The 18,718-nt window shown below is 36.1% G+C and overlaps 1 protein-coding gene across 3 annotated transcripts; it reads right to left on the bottom strand.

The window, feature by feature from the left end:
• Positions 1 to 1,717: 1,717 nt before the first annotated feature.
• On the bottom strand, positions 1,718 to 11,719 carry LOC132166474 (uncharacterized). 3 transcript variants are annotated; one of them, XM_059577289.1, is made up of 12 exons: positions 11,580 to 11,719; positions 10,640 to 10,725; positions 10,258 to 10,439; positions 9,869 to 10,041; positions 4,980 to 5,419; positions 4,824 to 4,869; positions 4,379 to 4,725; positions 3,676 to 4,181; positions 3,415 to 3,586; positions 3,150 to 3,311; positions 2,987 to 3,075; positions 1,718 to 2,217 (listed from the first exon to the last, which is right to left on the bottom strand). In XM_059577289.1, exons 2-12 carry the CDS (start codon positions 10,691 to 10,693, stop codon positions 2,067 to 2,069), a joined length of 2,322 nt encoding a protein of 773 aa, XP_059433272.1. In that variant the 5' UTR covers positions 10,694 to 10,725; positions 11,580 to 11,719; the 3' UTR covers positions 1,718 to 2,066. The 3 variants fall into 3 exon arrangements, with proteins under 3 accessions (XP_059433272.1, XP_059433273.1, XP_059433275.1); XM_059577290.1 differs by having other exon boundaries at positions 4,379 to 4,722; XM_059577292.1 differs by lacking the exon at positions 10,640 to 10,725.
• Between the last annotated feature and the right edge of the window lie 6,999 nt (positions 11,720 to 18,718).

Below are 18,718 nucleotides of genomic sequence, written 5' to 3'. Positions count from 1 at the left end.
CCCAATTAAAGACAAAAAGATGAAAGATGAGAAACTAATGAGAAATATTTATATTAAAAAATGGTTAAATACCTTATTATTTGTATCCACATTGGTTTAACTTCTTTATTTTTAACCCATAGGGTTTACTTTTTATCACAGTAGGTCCCTCAGGTTTGCCTAAAGACGAAGATGGTCCCTCCGTTAAAATTCCGTCTAAATTTTGACGGAATGCTACAACAGTACCAATTACGGTTTGACAAGTGTCTATATAATTAATTCATTAAAAAAATACAAGAACATTAAAAGAGTATAATTTAATTAAATTCTTTTAAAAAAAAAAAAAATTTAGGGTGGCCTTTTGCCGAAATCAATTGATTTTTTTTTTTTTCAATTGCGAGGCCAGCAGGGAATGGCAAACCACCCCCATGGGCCATGGAGGTGCTTTTGCCACCCCTAGACAGCCCCTCCATTTTTTTTTTAAATAATAATTAAATATAAATTTTTAAATTTTTAATTAATTAATTATATAGATACATGTCAAACTGTGATTGGTGCTGACGTGACGTTTCCATCAAATTTTGGATAGAATTTTGATAGAGGGACCATCTCTGATTTTAGGCAAACCAAAGGGACCTCTTGTGATAAAAAGTAAACCCTAAAGGATAAAAAAAAATAAAGAAGTTAAACCACATGGGTGAATAAAGTATTTAACCCTTAAAAATAATGTATAAGAAAGCTCTTTTGGTTCCCTATATATTGGGTAGCACTGTAGCATTCCCAATGTTTGGGAAAACTGTTGCAGGTAACTTTTTGTGATTTTATATATATATAAAATTGCAAAAAGTTACCTGCAACAGCTTTCCCAAATATATATATATATAGAAAATAGAATGGGTTATTGGGTATTTGTTACGAGCATTAACAATAGCTTCCCTTTGATTTTCCCTAGGTTTAAAGAACAAAACTATTTTTTGCTTCCATATGAAAATATATTTCACAATAACTTCTCTTGCCTTTCTCTATACCATTAAAATATTATTTATTTACAAAATACAGTTTCCTACTACCCTCACTTTTTTCACAAAATCCTAACACAATACTTATTATTTTTTTTATTTTTTATTTATTCAACACAATCCCCAATTAAAAACAAAAAGATGAAAGAGGAGAGAGGAAAGAAAAATAATGTATAAGAAACCACTTTTGGTTCCCTATACATTAAAAAACACATAGCAACCATTGGGGGTTAGTTAAGTGTAGAAAATCTGATGTGAATATGTTTTTATGATTTTTTTGAATTTTTTCTTAAACATAGCGAAGGAAATGGCATATAAGACATCTTGCTCTAAGTGGATCATTCCTCAACTCTTTCTTCAATTCAAATCAATTCAAATCATGCTAGAGTCTAGTCTAGTTTCCTTTCAGATTTGTCGAGTCTCTTGTTGAATTCATGGCTAAGCTACCCTAAAGGCTACATTTTGACTTGAATCCAATGCTCATGACTTTGTTGAAACTTGCTGATATTATTCGTTCGTTGAACATGAGTTGTAATTCACTCTCAGCTTCGATCCATACTGTTTTAAATGAAAGCATTCTGAATACGTTTTACTTTTGTGCTTCTTGGCAAAAGTTGTTGAGCCTTTGAAGCATTCTGAATATCGTTGACCAAAATCTGTTTTGGTCCATTTAAATTACCATTGGAATATTTTGGCCCATTTATGACAAGTTTTGAATGAGTGTTTGTTAAAACAACATCCTTAAGAAATGTCGTAATCATTCGCCATCATATAACAAAAGCCAAAGAGGACATTTACAAAATTTACGGGTCAAGCATATAATTACATGCTTGTCCATCAGAGGAATGGGTTAAGAAAAACTTCACCATCCCCCTTTCCTTTCCATGTCCCTACGCCACTACTCCATCACTGGCCCCCCCCTGCTAACAAATTCCCGCCAAAGAAAATAATGGGCAAGTACCTCTGAGTCATAGAAAAATTTCTATCCTCATTCATCCTACACTGAGTAGTAATGATTATCCTAAATTAAATGCAACTATGATTTCCAAGACCAAACTCAAAGCCCAGTTAGTCTTCCTTCCACTTGTTGACATACCTAAGGAAAGCATTTGCAGGATTTTCCCTAGGTGGCGCCCGTACGCGAGTAGATCTTCGAAGCACAGCCTCCTCCAGTGCAATCTTGTGAGACAAGTCCTTTGATCTCTTTTGGAGTTCAGTGCTGTGAAAAACAATTGTATCATTCAACAATCAGAGCAGCAAGGGATAAATCTTGTAACAATTAGTAACTATGACTTTGACAATATGTTTGACCCACCCTCCATGGCAACAAAGTCTTGTATCAACAGAAGATGATTCTATTTATTTTCGTTCATATTAATAGGAGCAGGCTATTTGTTGCCTTACAGCCATAACAAAAAAGGTAAGGGACCTGCCCCAGAATCTCCCAGATACGACGGGACCAAATATCCCTTTAGACCAGTTCAATTGATTGAGGACCATTGCATTGTAGGAAAAAGTGTTTTAGATTTGATACTCTTCCTATATACAAGTAGGACATCTTTGTCAATACCCTTTGATCTCAGAACATTGTGAAACTTGGGTTAAGACCCACTGACAAAGTTTGTCTTACTTACCAAGAAACAAGACGGTTTGTCTAGGATAAATATTTACATGTTTAAATGCATACAGGTGTATATATGTACAGGCCAATGTGCACACATATAGGCAGGTGTAGCTGTGCACATGTATGTACGGATGCGTATATAATGCCTAAGCAAGGAGATTGGTGAGTATGTATGCACACTCAAAAGAAAAATTAAACACATCAATGTGTTTGCCACAACTATAGCTGAGGCAAAAGAGAGTAACAACAAAGAAACAGAATGATCTATAATAAAGAAAAAAAACATGACTGCCAAAATAGTAAGAAGTCAAAAGGTATTCTAAGAACCCATTTCTCGTTCAAGAAAAGTCAAGGACTAACTCACCATATTCTGCTATAGAATTTTTCCAGCTGTTTTTTAAGTGCCCTCTCTCTCTCACCCTTGACGTTCAGTGAACCCATCAATGCATCAAGCTGATCAAGAATGTCAAAATGTAACTAAAAAAAATATGAGAAGAACACAAAAAGTGGCTATGCAGCTATAATACCTCTTCCTTGCTACTGTAGTATCCCCACTCCTTGGAGTCAGAACTCTCAACAAATATCCTCCCATCACGACGAAACCACCAATACCTGTTATAGAATCTGTCTCTGCCCAAGGGGTTGGTGTGTATCACTCGTTTCTCCAGCTCCCGCTCATAATATTCTCTCTGTGTTATAAACAATGATAAGAAAAAATGAATAAAGAAAAAAACGTACACATGCAAGCACATATCACATCCAATAAGAGGAGAGTAAGGAGATGGATTCAACCCTCTGTTCTTTACTCTTTTTCTCAGTTGCATCCTTTTTATCATCCTTCAATTGTTTCAACCCGTCCTTCCTAGATGAATCTTTGCCATTATCTGCTGGGACCTCCACATCTAAATTCTGCTTCTGCTTCTTGGTCTTTTTCTTCCATGTGGTATCTGGAAACTTGCTCTTGCTGTAAAAAACAGGTGAGAAAAAAAATATGAACCTCCGATCAAAAGAAATCATTAAATATACTTATACCAGAGTAAGAAAGATCAACACCAATTCTCTGATGCATTGTTCTGCAGAGATGAAAGGACCTTCCCATTTCTTTTCTTTTCTATGTGACCGTTTTGTTTACTGTGGTCATCATTAGCTGCTACACTTTCTATTCTCTCCAAATTTTTTTGATCCATTACCCCATTGGCATCAGACTCAACCTTCAACTGTTCCTTGTCCTCCCTTTTTTGATCCATTACCCCATTGGCATCAGACTCAACCTTCAACTGTTCCTTGTCCTCCCTTTTCTTTCTACCTTCTTCTAATGCCTCCCCCCTTCTTGTGGCCCCAAGTTCCTGCCGCTGTTCAATAAACGCATCCAATTTCTCCCTAAAAATATCTGTTTGAAGTGCTTGGTTAACCAATTCTCTTAAGATTCCCAATTTAGCATGAGCATCTAGAAGGCCATAATGTCCCCGCTTAATAGTTGCTGTATAAGTGCATAATTCAGGAACTTTGATCATTTCCAGAAAATCACACAAATACTCCATCCATTTGATCAGTGTAATCTGTAATGAAAAGGTGAAATCAGGACATGCCAAGCAACATAACAAACAAGAGTGAAGTTACAGAAATGACACAGAGAATGTTATCATCTATGTCCGTAGTGCTGTGCATGGAGCCCTCCACTCCCCCCACCCAAATAAAAAAGAAAAAAAGAACAGAGAAAAGAAAACAGGGAAGAAAGTATAAATGGGATGTTAACCTTTAATTTTCGATTTCTTTTCTGTACAGACGATGAATATTCACCATTGTCTTTTATGAGCAATCGGAGAAGAGCTGAATGAGATTCCACAAGGAGAATCAGACTGCTATCCTTGTGGCAGATAGCATTTTCAAAATCTTCAAGAGAGAATGGCCACAAGTGCAACAGCCTACCAAATGATGAACAAAAATCCCAAACCATTATAAGCTCCCCAAGACAATCCATTGGAATATTGAAGTCCCTTGACGGAGAAGGGCGGTTGGTGAAAACAGGATCATCTGGACCAGGCTGCACCAACAGGTCATCAATTGGATATTTGGTAGGTTCTTCCATTGGTTGATCATCTTCTACATATTCAAGAAGGCAATAAAAATGTGTTAAGACTTGTTACCTCGCATGTGTTATGTGAGAAAGTACTAGTTAAAAGAACCTGCAATTCTCTTACCCTTTATTTTCTTCCTTTTAATTTTTCCAGATTCTTCTTTTACTTCCTGAATATGATAAATATGAGAAAAAGATATAACATGATAACTTCAGCCAAGAGAAAAAAAGAAAAAAGAAAAAAGAAAAGAAGAAGAGCAAACTCAAGCTATATAATTACCATGTCATTTTTTCTATCTTCCTCATTTTTCCTTCGCTTTTTATTGCAGACTACTAGTCCATCCTTGAAGACTTTCCTCTTTAACTCCTCTGGAACATCAGTTGAAATTCCGTGATTTCGTGCCAGTTTATCATTAAGGACCCAAGGAGCACTTCGGTATGTCGATTCCCGAATAAAAGACTTCAAAACATTTCGACTAAAGGGAACCTTCTTGTGTATTAAATCTTCTCTATTTAGTAATGACTTTTCCGTTTCTTTCTTATTTTTATCAAGCCACGCCACTTCATATTGGATTTTGTCAGGAGCTTCCTCGAGAATTTTTGATATTTTGCATGGAAATACACCATTTTCCTTCCTTCCATACAATTCAGCGCCTACAAACAAGCGTTTCTGCAACTTTTCAGCTATTGTATCAGCAAGATCTTTCAGTGAAAGCATACCTGCAAAACAAAAGATCAAAGGATATTGAACTGCCTCATGACTGGAACAATGATGCAGATAACAACTTCAAACTAATGATTACCCAACGACACTTGAACTAAATATCAAGCAACCTGTGCATAACACTAGAAAAATCAACTTATGACAAGCATGTAACTAGATATATATATGTATATATCTCAAGAACTTAGATTTATATGGAATAAACACACTCACATGCCTCAAGCTTATCACTGCAAGTCCGGTCTCCACAAATCCCCCATTAGTGTTGTCCCAAGGAGTTCAAATAGGAGAAAGGTTATCTGAGGAAAAATGGTCAGACCTCTAAAGACCCATGACAAGAATTTTATAATCCTAAAACCCCACAATTTTGTAACATCCACACAGCAATTAAACAACATGCTCCAAAAGAACCCTTTTCATAGCTCCATTTAAGTGGGTTCAAATAGGAAAGAGTTTATCTGAGAAACGACAGTCAGACATCCAAAGACCCCATGACAAGAATTTCATAATCCTAAAAGCCCACTATTTTGTAACATCCAATCAACAATTAAACAATATGCTCCAAAAGAACCCTTATTATAGCTAAGTGGATTCGCTTGTATGGTAAATTTAACATTGGAGTTCAAGTCCACTAACCCATTGCTTAGTAGAGAGAAAAAGGGCAGTTATATAGAAAGTTAATGTAAACAGGATCAAATAAATTTATATTTGCCGGATACAGTCAGATTTGTTGGAACTGCTAGAAGTGATGTATCCCACCCATTATAGTGATGGCTCCAACTTTTTGTGATTCTCCTGTTTAGAACGATGGAATTTTGTTAAATGCTAATACAAAATAAGGATTGGCTACTAGGTTGTAAGAAGTGTTTTGGGAGGTTGCAGTTGACGATCTTCTGGGATAGTTGACACATGCTTCCCTGCCACTCGGAGACTGCTAGTGTATAGGCATCATGGACAGATTCTTCTTTGTTGAATCAAAATCTTGTGAGTTTATCATCGAATCAAGGGGTAAATCGCTTTGTATACAAATTATCAAGCGGGGAAGGGCTATCTCTGATCAGTTCGGTTGGGAAGAAGATTTTTTCTGGCTATTGTCGATAGTGGACGATAGGGTTGTGCATGCGGATATGGATGCAATTATTGGCAATATCCGCATCCACATCCGCATAACGCGGTTATTACTTTTAGATATCCGCATCCACATCATGTGATTACTAATTGCATATGCGCAGTTATTGCGAATTGGAATGCGGTTATTATCCGCTATCCGCATATCAGGTAATGTGCAGTGATACTAGAGTTAATGGGAGGGAGTAGCCATCTTGTATGGTTCGTCGGGAGTGGCTCACTTGAGTGCACCATAGTTTATCAAGTGATGTCCATGTCCTAGACGTGGCTCCACTTGTGGCCACGGGAATGAAGCTGGAATCCTAGTGATCGCCAATCCACACAAGGCATAATTGTGTGTCGGCCACTCAAGAGTTTAAAGAAAAGAAATATCTATGACTGAGAATATTTTATTTGTACTTCTTGATGTTTTGAAACTTAAACTTGTTTCCAACTTTATTTACTTTATGTTGTATCTACTTACTATTTGATTCACCATTTGTTTTTATGTTTTAAACAACCCAAATGATGTCATGGATGGTCCTACATGCAAGGGAAATTAGAGAAAGAAGCCTTCCCATAGAAGAGGAATTGAATAAGTGCATCTAGCACATTAGTTGTTTTGTTTCAACATACTTTCTATAATAAGACTAAAGGTTTAAAGTTTAAGTTTTTATGAGATGAGTTGTAATAACAGTAACTTGATGGTTTAAGTTTAAATTATTATGAGACCGGGTAGTCGAGCAAATGAAAAAAAATGTTGGCTAGTTGGAAAAATATTACTGTTATAAGGAAGGCAACATACTCTCATTAAGATTATGTATCCAGTCTTCCTACATACTTCTTAGCCCTCTTCTCATTACCAGCAGGTATAGCTAGGAGATTGGATCACCTTCAAAGAGCTTTTCTTTAGAATGGTCCAGGCAGGGAGTCCAAAATGCATTTGGTGAATTGGAAAACAATTTGCTCGCCAATCCCTCGAGGGGGCTTTAGAATAAGAAATCTTATGTTCAACAAAGCTCTCCTTGGTATATGGCTATGGAGATTTGGGTAAGAGGGAATCTTTTTAGGGAGGCAGGTGATTGTTATTAAGTATGGGATCCAAAGGGGGGGTTAGTGTTCAGAGGAAACTCGAAAACCTTACGGAGTGAGTCTTTGGAGGAATATTAGAAATGGTCAAGAGTCTTTTTCCAATTTGGTCTCCTACAAGGTTGGGGATGGTTCTCACATTCCTTTTGGCATGACGTGTGGTGCAGGGAAGAGGCTTTTAAGTACTCATTTTCAAAACTTTATTCTATAGCCTGTAACAAAGAGCCCTTAGTGTCAAACTACTTGGATCTCTTTTGTTCTCTTATCCAGTGGAATCCAAGCTTCATTAAGGTTGTCCAGGATTAAGAACTGGAATCTCTTGACTCCTTTCTCAATCTATTGTACTCCTTGAAAACTCATCTAGGGGAAGTGGATAGAATGTTGTGGACTCAAGCTAGCAGCCACGATTTCACAGTAAAGAGCTATTATAAAACTATTATAAAACATTATAGATAGGCGAGCATTGTTCATTACCCTGGAAAAGTATTTGGAAGGTTATGGCCTCTCGCATTGTTTTCTTCTTATGGATAGTAGTAAAAGGGTAGAATCCTCAGAGTTGATAACCTTAGAAGGCAGGGTTTCTCTCAAGCCAAGTAGCGATGCCAATGCAAAAAGAATGAGGACTATTAAAATCACCTTCTCATCTATTGTAAGTACACTACTGATCTCTAGCACTTAGTTCTTAACTTATTAGGGGTTTCTTGGACAGGCTCTACCTTGAGAAAACTTCACTCAACTTATGTTCATGTCTGAAAAACTTAACAGTGCTGAAAGATGTCATTCAACCCCTTGATCCACTAATAGACCATCTCTTGATCCTTCATCCTCTGAGATTAGAATTCAAGACACCATTTGGAGCCATGTAACATATTCAAAGTATCATAACCAAATTTTCACTCTCCAACTTGTTGTCAAGTAATCACTCTAATCTACCAACTTTAACCGCTAAGAGTACCTACTAATCTCAGATTATTAAAAAACTATTCAGATAACTAACTAGTTCTATCCAACTTAGTTACAGAAGTTTGTGGAAATCTGCTGACAGTCACTTCATAAAATATTTTTTGGAAATCTGCTGACAGTCACTTCATGATTTAATGACGAAACTATTTTTTTTTAATAATAATTTATTAAAAGAAAAGGGAAAGTGCCGTACACAAAAAGTATACAAGAGATGCAACCACCCTAATGGTGTCAAAAATCTAAAAAGTTAACAAGATCTACAAGATTTGAGGAGGAAAAAATAGGAACATAATGTACAACCTAATTTAAGAGATCTCGAAAAAGGAAGATTTTAAACATAGCACATTAAAACTCGCAATCCTCAAAGGCGACGATATCTTTCTCGCCATATGCTCCACATTAATAATGTGGTAATAACTTTCCAATGGCCACTTTGGAGTGTCCCCATCCTTTGAGTCTTCCAACAATGAAGCAGCACTATGATATTGCTAGGCATGACCCACAAAAATCCGAATAAGTTTAGAACCGAGGGTCAGAAATCACTAGTAAACTCACAATGGATGAGTTGGTGGTTTACGGTCTTCTCATTCTTTTTGCATAGGCAACACCAATTAACAAGAGTAAGACCCCACCCCCTAAGATTATTGATCATGAGGATTTTCTCCAAAAATGCCATCGATCATGAGGATTTTCTCCAAAAATGCCGTCCAAGTGAAGAAAGTAGTGCGAGGTGGTGCCTTGACCTTCCAAAAGAGTATATTATTCAAGAGACACAAGAAGCACGTCATTGGCCCAAAACTTGCAAGCGTCAAACAGAACACTCACAAGTATCATCAGATTCAGCAAACTCAAAGAATCAAGTATTCAATGAGACAACAATATGTGTGTTTAACACAAGGCCTAAAACGCAAAAGCAAAAGGTGGAAATAATTTACCTAATCAAAATGTGAAAAAGGAATAAACAGCACAAAAAGTTTATTCCTTATGGAAAACAGAATAGATAATAAAAAAAATATTTGGATAAAAAAAAGCTCAGACTTTAATCCAAAATGACTCAAGCATATGCAAATATTGTGTTAGGGACACGCAGAAAGTATCTAATTTTAAAATGTTACCAAGCCTATAAATCACTCAATTAGAGCACAATTGAAAGACAGTAAATGCTACATATTAATTTAAGAAAAAAAAATGGTGCTACTAATAACTAATATGACAGTAAAAGAAAAGCTGGATAATACATCAATGTAAGAGAATTTTATTTCTCATTGGGGTTAGTGAGTGCTTACTGTATTGGATGACATGTAGTGCAGGTGCCATAAGCTCTTTGGGAAACTGCTGAACCTTCTCTGCTGCCCGCTTTTCTGACACCAAAGCCTCCTCATAAGTCAAACTAGCTTTCCCAGTGACTTTGCAAGCCCAAACTCTCCGGCGATACAGATTTATACGGTTCAAATATTCCCTGATATAAGTTAAGATAGACAAATATATGGTAATGCCCTGTGACCCCACCTGGTCGCTGAAATGTGGGGGGGAGGGGGGGTGGATAAAAAGCAAAACTTGAAATGTTAATCTTTTCTTGTATCTAGTTTCCTCAGCAAACAAAAGAAGAGTAAGAGAAAATCCAAAAAAAAAGAAAAAATTAACAATAAGTTTCGAGAACTATAGAAAAGGATACAGATAATCCCGAAATATCTCTTTCGTGAAACGAACTTGGTAAACAAGCTCATGAGGCTCCAAATCCTTAGGTGGCTCGGCCAAGGAAAAAGGCTTTCTTTTCAATAGAGGCATTGTGATAATTATGTCCACCACCAGTAAGAATAACCCACACGAGGACCCTAAATGTATGGTATTCACTTCCTGGATCAAACACAACCACATAGAGAATTTCAGAACAACCTCCTAAGTAGCACGATTTGTAGCATTCTCAAATTACATTCAGAATTACAAGCAAATATAACAATAAAGAAATCCGAGCATTGCATTAAGGTTTCATCAAAAATGTATGTTAGTTGGGGTGAGCTTTGCCAATGAGCTCTGACTTAAATTACACTTCTTACCCCCATAAGAGTAGGGTGAAGGGTAAAAGCAGGTTTAAGACCCATTGGATGCATGTATAGTTGGGTAATTTGTTCTCTCCCTGTCCCTGAGAAACGAAAACAGCATAATACTAGATATGATCAGAATTTCCTATTTTATATCCCTTTCCCCAATTTTTCAGCAACCACAGCACAACAAGAACAGACCAAGCAATCAACCAAACACCAGGATATGATATATTTGCGTCCAAAACGACACAGCAAATATAATTCCAAGTTAAACAATCCTCATAAATGCGACTAGATTTTTATTTTTTTACAAAAAAAAAAAAAAAAGTAACGTATATGTCAATACAGAAAACCTCAAATCAAAAAAGAATGACACAAACCCAGAAAGTGTTTGACAACGACGTCTTAAACTTAATTGCATTGATTCAATACAAGACGCAATGTACATAGCTAGAAAGATCCCATAGCTAAAAACACAAAAACCCAATAACGTTACGTTTCACTACAAAAGCATGGTAAGAGTATTCTCAATCTCACCCAAAAAAAAAAAAAAATGGAAACAACGCAAAACCCAATATTCAAATGTAAGCATCTTTGTTATGGGCAATTTTCGTATCTACCCAACAAAGAAAAAAGAGACCCACATCTAACAGAACAAAAAGAAACCCTAAAATGTTCTGTTTTGGGGATCCCATTGGAGAAGGCCACACATCAGCCCAAGCACAGGACCAATAGTACGTGACCAACAATACTTAACAATAAGCGAAATGCCCATTAAACTGAACAATTCATCAAACCCATTAACACTTAAAATCGAACAAATAATAGGAAAAGCATCAAAACTACGGACAACAGTGCAAAACCTCCGTTCCCGCCAGAACCAAAAGGTACACACAGAGTTAAAAGAATGGTAAAAGACAAGAGGGAGAAAGAGAGTGCGAGGTGTTCTTACAGTGAGGGCGCCGTGCTGAACGTGGGAAAACCAAAATGCTTGTGTTTTTGGCGAGAGGTGGAGACAGCGGTTCTTTTGATTGTGTATAATATTTTCGAGTTTAGAGAGAGAAAGAGAGCGAGGAGAAGTTTCTCACGCTTTCTCTCACTAGCTGCCTCCTCCGCTCCTTGTGGAAAGCTAATATTTATATGATGGATGTATGAATTAGTTTATTGCAGTGGGGACCTTTGGCAAATAACTAATTACTTGAAGTCTCAAACTTTTTTACGAAATTCTAATGTTCCTCAAGTGTTTTTCTTTTTTCGATTTTTTTTTTATTATATATATATATATATATAAGGATAAAATCCGAACACAAGGTCAGTCAATAAATTCAAATGTATACCGAGTCTTACCAATGGTTTAAAATGAAAAGTTTTAAAGAACATTGAATCTAGAAAGAGAGAAAGTATAGTTGGCATTTATAAGGCTTAACAAATTTTAAGCTATTAAAAATATTTTGGTGTATACTCTAGCATGGTTCAAAGTACTGGACACACGCACGACGTGGACTGTATGGTGCTTGTGGTGCCTTGATGGCATTTAGCACAAAGCATCGAAGCATGGAGCGATCTGATCATGACCATTTATTTTAGGACGGTCAAGATCGTTCGATCTAGTGATTTGATCTAAACTGTATGATGCTTCTTAGGTAGATCCAGTGGTTGGATTTATTGGATGTAATTAAAGTTAATTGTAAGATCAAATTAACTTTGATCTAACGATTGAGATTAAATAATTAACATTATAATGGTTATTATTAGATAAATATTTAATCTAACTGTCAAAATTAAGTGTTTATTGGATTTGTAGTTTAATAGCAATTTATGACTGTTAAATTATCAATTTAATTGCGAAATTATCTCTGCAATTTAGTAGATAATTATCTCTTATTCTATTCTCTCTATGATTCTTTTATGTACTTAAAACAAAACAAAAAATTATCAGAGGCTTTGTCTCTTGATAGAATAGAAAATCTGAGGGTATTTGGGTTAGTTTCGTTTGTGCAAAATGCAACTAAAATACTTAAGTTTTCTAGGCTCTATTGTATCCTAGAGAAATATTTATTGTTACCCAGTTGATGTTGGAAATTGTGTCCAAAACTCCAATTGATTGGATAATGCTTTGATTAGAACAAAAGACATATACGCTTATTCTTGCATGACATATATGTATAATTGTGTATTTTCCGATTATATACATGTAAGATACTTAAGATGCAGTGTATTTGAGTGATGGTGTGGGTATCACAAAAGATCATTCTCATTGCAACTTATAAAACCTGTTGTTCGTAGTCGTAAATGAAACTAGGAACTCCATCTAGACTATAACATATTAAACCTCAAATGACTTGTCTTGGTCATAAGAAGCATAAAGGCTTCAGGTTAATATGCTGAGGTATTGGCAAGGTTATGTCATACACTGAACAGAACCACGTGAGTCGTTAGTTGTTTATACTGTCATAACATATATATGTGCACGCTGACTTAACATTTACTCTAAATCCTAAGGAGTTTATGAACTCAGATGTGAAATGTTGATTACTTAAACGTATCATAGAGTGAGACCTATTGTCATCTAGAACAACCTCAGTATGTTGGATAATCACATGTAACATTGTGTCAATACCAACTTTAACAAAGAATCCAAATCCTTTGTCAAAGAACAAAGAGATGGGGAATATTTTCCTTGTTTTAGATTTAATGAGAAAGATTATCCTAAAGCTCAGGCCCGGGTGTTTTCAGTAGGTACTTTGAAAACTTATACATGTATAAGGTGAGATATATTCTCAAAAGGTACATAAGGATAATCATGAATTAAATCAATAACTCAAAGAAAAGAGGTAGTGAACAAAGTGACAGTTCAAAGACTTTGGTTCGACTACGAAATGATTCCATTGAAGGGTAACATGCAATAAGCAAGTACGTCATAAGGATTAATTGATTAAATAAAAAATAATCATTAGAATGCAGTTACAATTATTTAATGGAATTAATTGTGGTTAAATAGTGTCGTGTGACATGGTCTATAAAGACATGGTCACATGCCTATGAAGCTAATGATATTTTTACTCTAGGTCCCTCTTTGAGCTAATATAAATTGACGGATAAATTATATTGTCCCTCAGTTATTTATTTATTTATTGGGATGCTTTATTTTAATAAAATATGGGCCGAAAGATTTATTTAATCTTGTTGGTTATTTGGAGAAATTGTATTTGTGGAATTAAATAGAGCACTTGGCTCATAATTTAATTCCTACAGGGGAATGAATTAAAATAAGCCTTGGGTTTATGATTTTAATTCTTTAGGCTTATAAAATAACTTTGGGCTTTATGGAATTAATTCCAAGGGCTAAAATTAAGTGAAATGAGCATTGGGCTTGAGGATAAAACCCAAGTCCAAGTGCTAAACCAAGTGGGAGTGGGCTAGGGATAGAAGCCCTAGCCTAGGCGCATGGGGAGAATCGTTTCTCCCCATGGCCGTGTGGTGCTAGGGGCGGGAGGTCATTTTGACCCCCCTTGGCCGTGTACTACAAGGACAGAAATCCCAGTCCCACTTGGTTTAAAAATACTTTTCTCCTAGGATCTCAGAATTATAAATAGATGTTCAATTGAGAAGAAAGGGACTTGAAACAATTCATAAACTTGTGATTTTTGTGAAAACAAAAAACGCAATATCAATCTCCAACAAGAGTGAATACACAGCTAGGGAGAATTTATTCTCTCAAAGCTTCTAGTTTTCATTTGTTCTTGAGAAAACTTTGTGAGCCCACACTTACAGTCATATTCAATTGTCAAAGAGAAGATCTAATAGAGCAATCTTCTCCCCAATTGTTTGAAGATCTTGAAGTGATAAACTCCCAAGTCTTCAAGTTCTTTATGAGTACAATGAAGAACATAAATATGTTCTTCAAGTTCATGAAGAACGCAATGAAGATGAGATGAGTATGGACTCATGTTTGAAGTTTTCAAGTTTGTTGGAACTTCAACTGTGAGTCCAACGCCATGGGAAGAATGGATGCATACTCCTACACCCCAATGCCTAGGAGAGGTTGAAGCTACATATAAGTAATCTAACTTATATGTTTGTCTTATATCTAAACATGTTTGTCTTGATGGTAAAATGTCTTGGTGATCGTGTTTTATTCCGCTGTGTAAAAAGAAATTTTTTGAAATTTACGTAAACGATCCCAACAGTTGCATAACATTTTTGGTGGGGGCAAATAATACCTTAACGAAAGTGACATTGTAACACACCTTAGGAGCAATTTCGTTTTTTTGCTTTTATTATTTTTCTAATAATCTTAAGAAATTATTTCTACTTCAATGGCATCACAGTCCTTGAAAGAACTTGCTGCTGATTTCACCAAACTCTAAAGGTTTGATGGAACTTCTTTCAAGAGATGGCAAAAGAAGATTAATTTCCTCCTTGCTTGGTTGAGGGTGGCTTATGTGCTAACAACTCCAAAGCATGTAGCACATGACAACGAGACAATTGCTGAGACTCTGGCAATGATGAAGTGGGAGCAGGATGACTACATCTACAATGCAATGGTGGGTTCCCTGTTCAACATCTATCAAAGCAAATTGACGGCCAAAGATGTCAAGGATGCACTTGAGGTTAAGTATCTTTTAGAAGATGCTACAAGTAAGAAGTTCTTGGCCGCTAAATTTATGAATTATAAAATGGTTGATGATATGCCTATTGTTGAACAGTTCAATGAAATTCTACATATTTTGAGTCAGTTTAATCAGCATAACATAAAGATGGATGAGGAAATTGCTGTCTCATCCATCATTGACAAACTTCCTCCCTCTTGAAAAGAACAAAAGAAAATTCTGAAATACAAAAAGGAAGAGATAATTGCTAATCAGTTAGGCTAGCACTTTTAGATTGATGAAGAATTAAAGCTAAAAGACAATGAAGAACAAGTGGCAGTGGTGCTTCTTGTGTAAAGAATCATCTAATCGTTGACTTATGCCCCCCAAACAACACCTAAAGAAAGAATGATATAAAAGACAATTGAATAGGCAAAATAGATGACATTTGGGAACACGTCATCTAATTTTGTAGCCATCTTTGATTCCTATGAACCCTTGAATTATGTTGTATTATTAAGTAAATCTTTCTCAAATAACCTTCTAAGAGTGCAGTATGAAATATGACAAAAAGGCTCTATGTTATACACCCTGTCATTGATCTGAACAGGGTTTCAAATAGCTTTGTTTTTATATCCTATATAGTTCTCTTATAAAGTTCCCTATCATTTGTAAATGAGCCTCCCTCACTCTATTGATCAACTGTAGGCATCTAGTCTTCCATGATTAACTAAGAACATTTCTCACCGGGATCCTTTCATTGATCAACCAAGTACATGCTTGGAGGGGAGCCTTGGTGTACAGTAACCATTAACAGAAACTATTGGGCCATAGATGGAATTGGTAATCAAGTTTTGGTCTTTAGTTTTCAACCAGCTTGATGCTCTGATCGAAAACAAATCACTCAGTCCTATGCAAGAACTAATCTCACACTTGCTCCTCTTACTGGATATTGTGATTTGTTGTCTTTTATTTTCTTTAGCCTTAACTAGGTAGACAACCACATCAGGTTGCTTGGGGCCCATTGCCTCTGATACTATTTCTTTTCTTTGTTTGGGTAACATATGGAGGATAATCTAAATTTTCCAAGATCAGTCAATTGTTTATGGTGAGTGCCTAGCAAAATTCTCTACCAGCTTTTCCAAATTGTTATATATATATATTCAGATTTAAGATATGTATCAAACTAATCTGGTGCGGTTTTGGTAGAAATTGAGTGATTGGATAGCACATTGTATTTCTATGTTGTGACTTTCCATTGTTATTAATAGTTCATCATGTGGATTCTTTAGTAATTCTTGTGGAATGAGATGGGGATTCATTATCACTGTTATTGTTTGTGATTGTTATGGAGAAGCTAAGTAGGATGATGTCTTCTACAGTAGATAGGGGACTTCTATCAGGATTTTCGATGGGGTCGAAAAATAATGAAGAACTCTAATTGTGACACAAATTATATACAATTTCGAAATCTTTGATGTCTTTTTCTTAAGTTTTGAAGCAGTGTTCGGTTTGAAGATTAATTTGGCATAATCAGAGCTAGTTCTTTTGGCAATGTGGGAGATGTAGAAGGTTTGGCCCGTATTCTTGGTTGTAGATTATCTTATTTGCTGATGAAGTATTTGGGTTTGCTATTGGGATCCTCTTACAAGGCTACATTTATTTGGAATGGAATTATTAAAAAAAATGGAACGTAGATTGGTTGGATGGAAGAGGCTTTATTTATGTACGGGAGGTAGATTGACTTTGATAATAATAATAATAATAAAAATAAATAAATAAAAAACACTCTTTTCAATTTTTCCTACCTATTTCTCTCTTTTCCCTATTCTAGTAGGTGTGATGAATAGGCTTGATGAACTTCAAACGGAATTTTTATGGAGGGGCATTAGTGATGAATTTAAGTTCCATTTAGTGCATTGGTCAAGAATTTGTACTCCGATGAAATTGGGTGGTTTGGGGGTTAGAAATTTGATTCAGTTTAATCAAGTTCTACTAGAAAAATGGTTATGACGATATGCAAAGGAGAGGGAGGCTTTGTGTAGATTGTTGGTGGAAACTAAATATGATAGTTTAAGGAGAAGTTGGTATTCTAAGGAGGTAACATGGCCATTTGGAGTTGGAGTGCAGTAATATATGAGGGGGTGCGAATTGTTTTCAATATTTGTTGGATATGAAGTGGGTGACGGGTCGAAAGTCAGGTTTTGGTATGGGGAACAACCTTTGAAGATATCTTATCTGGAATTGTTTAGTATTGCATATTGTGAGGATGTGTGGGTGGCTGAACATATGCTACTTAGAAATGGGATATTCAATGGAATATGTTTTTTACCATACCCGTACCTGATTAGGAGGTGGATTTGGTCTCCTCTTTCTTTGAGATGTATTCTCTCAAGGCAAGGATATGTAGATAAAATATGTTGGATCCCTTCTAAGAAGAGCAAGTTTGAAGCGATGTCATATTATTATGTGTTAACTATACCTATTGGTTTTCCTTTTCCATGGAGAGGTATTTGGACAGTTAAGTCAAGGCTCATTCGAGAGCGGCATTCTTTATGTGGTCAGCGATATTAGGAAAAATATTGACTTTGAATAACCTGAGGAAGATGAATGTTATTGTGGTAGATTGTTGTTGTATGCGAAAGAAGAGCGAGGAGTTCATTGATCAGATTTTTCTTCATTGTGAAGTAATAAGAAATTTTTGGAATTTGCTTTTAAATTTGTTTGGTGTTGTTTGGGTTATGCCTGAAAGGGAGAGTGAGTTGTCGGTGAGTTGGGGAGGTCAGGTGGGACATTGTAACATTTTGGAAGTTTGGTGGTTGGCCCCATTGTATTTAATGTGGTGTATTCGGAGAGAGTGGCATGCAAGGAGCTTTGAAGATCAAGGTACTTCGTGTCAATCAGATACGGTCCATATATATTTAGCCATAATTAGTCTTTCTAGTTATGGCAGGTTCTTGTATTATAGCTATAGTATATTGTAATTAATAGGTAGATTTTAGTTACCTTATTTGTTGCCCTAGATTGCTGTAATCACTGAGATACAGCCTGTAATTACCTAGATAATTTCTATATAATACTAGCAACCCTCACATTGAGAGGTATTTAGTACAATTGACATGGTATCAGAGCCAAAATCATCTAAATTAGGGTTCTAAATTGTTTTTCGGAAGTTTCTGTCGAGGGTAGCGGCAGTTTCTATTGAGGGTAGGAATTTCTTACCGGAAACTACTCCTTTTGTGGTGATTAGTGGCTGTCGGCAGACTCTTTGGAGGTCTGTGAAGTCTGTGGTGTTTCCGGCGATTTCTGGAAGGTCGGCGTGGTGCTGTCGGCGTGGTGTTCTCGGGAATTTGGGGCTGTCGGCGATTTTTGTCGGCTATTTTGGTGTTGTCGGCAATTTCTGTTTGGGTTGCTGCCTGATTTGGGTGCTGTTTGGGCGCTATTCTGGAGGTTTTGGGGCTGTCGGCGATTTCTGTCGGCTATTTTGGTGTTGTCGGCA

Source organism: Corylus avellana, chromosome ca11 (genome assembly GCF_901000735.1).
Source record: "Corylus avellana chromosome ca11, CavTom2PMs-1.0".
Lineage (NCBI taxonomy): Eukaryota > Viridiplantae > Streptophyta > Magnoliopsida > Fagales > Betulaceae > Corylus > Corylus avellana.
Note: the sequence above shows the minus strand (reverse complement) of the source record. Positions and strands in the feature narration are given on the sequence as shown.

Excerpts from the sequence above, each read along its gene's own strand:
- LOC132166474 (XM_059577289.1), bottom strand. The coding sequence starts at position 10,693 with ATGCATCCAATGGGTCTTAAACCTGCTTTTACCCTTCACCCTACTCTT. Across the intron at positions 10,042-10,257 it reads GAGATATTTCGGGATTATCT|GGAATATTTGAACCGTATAA; the intron begins GTATCCTTTTCT and ends AACTTATATCAG. Across the intron at positions 4,870-4,979 it reads AAGATAGAAAAAATGACATG|GAAGTAAAAGAAGAATCTGG; the intron begins GTAATTATATAG and ends TATCATATTCAG.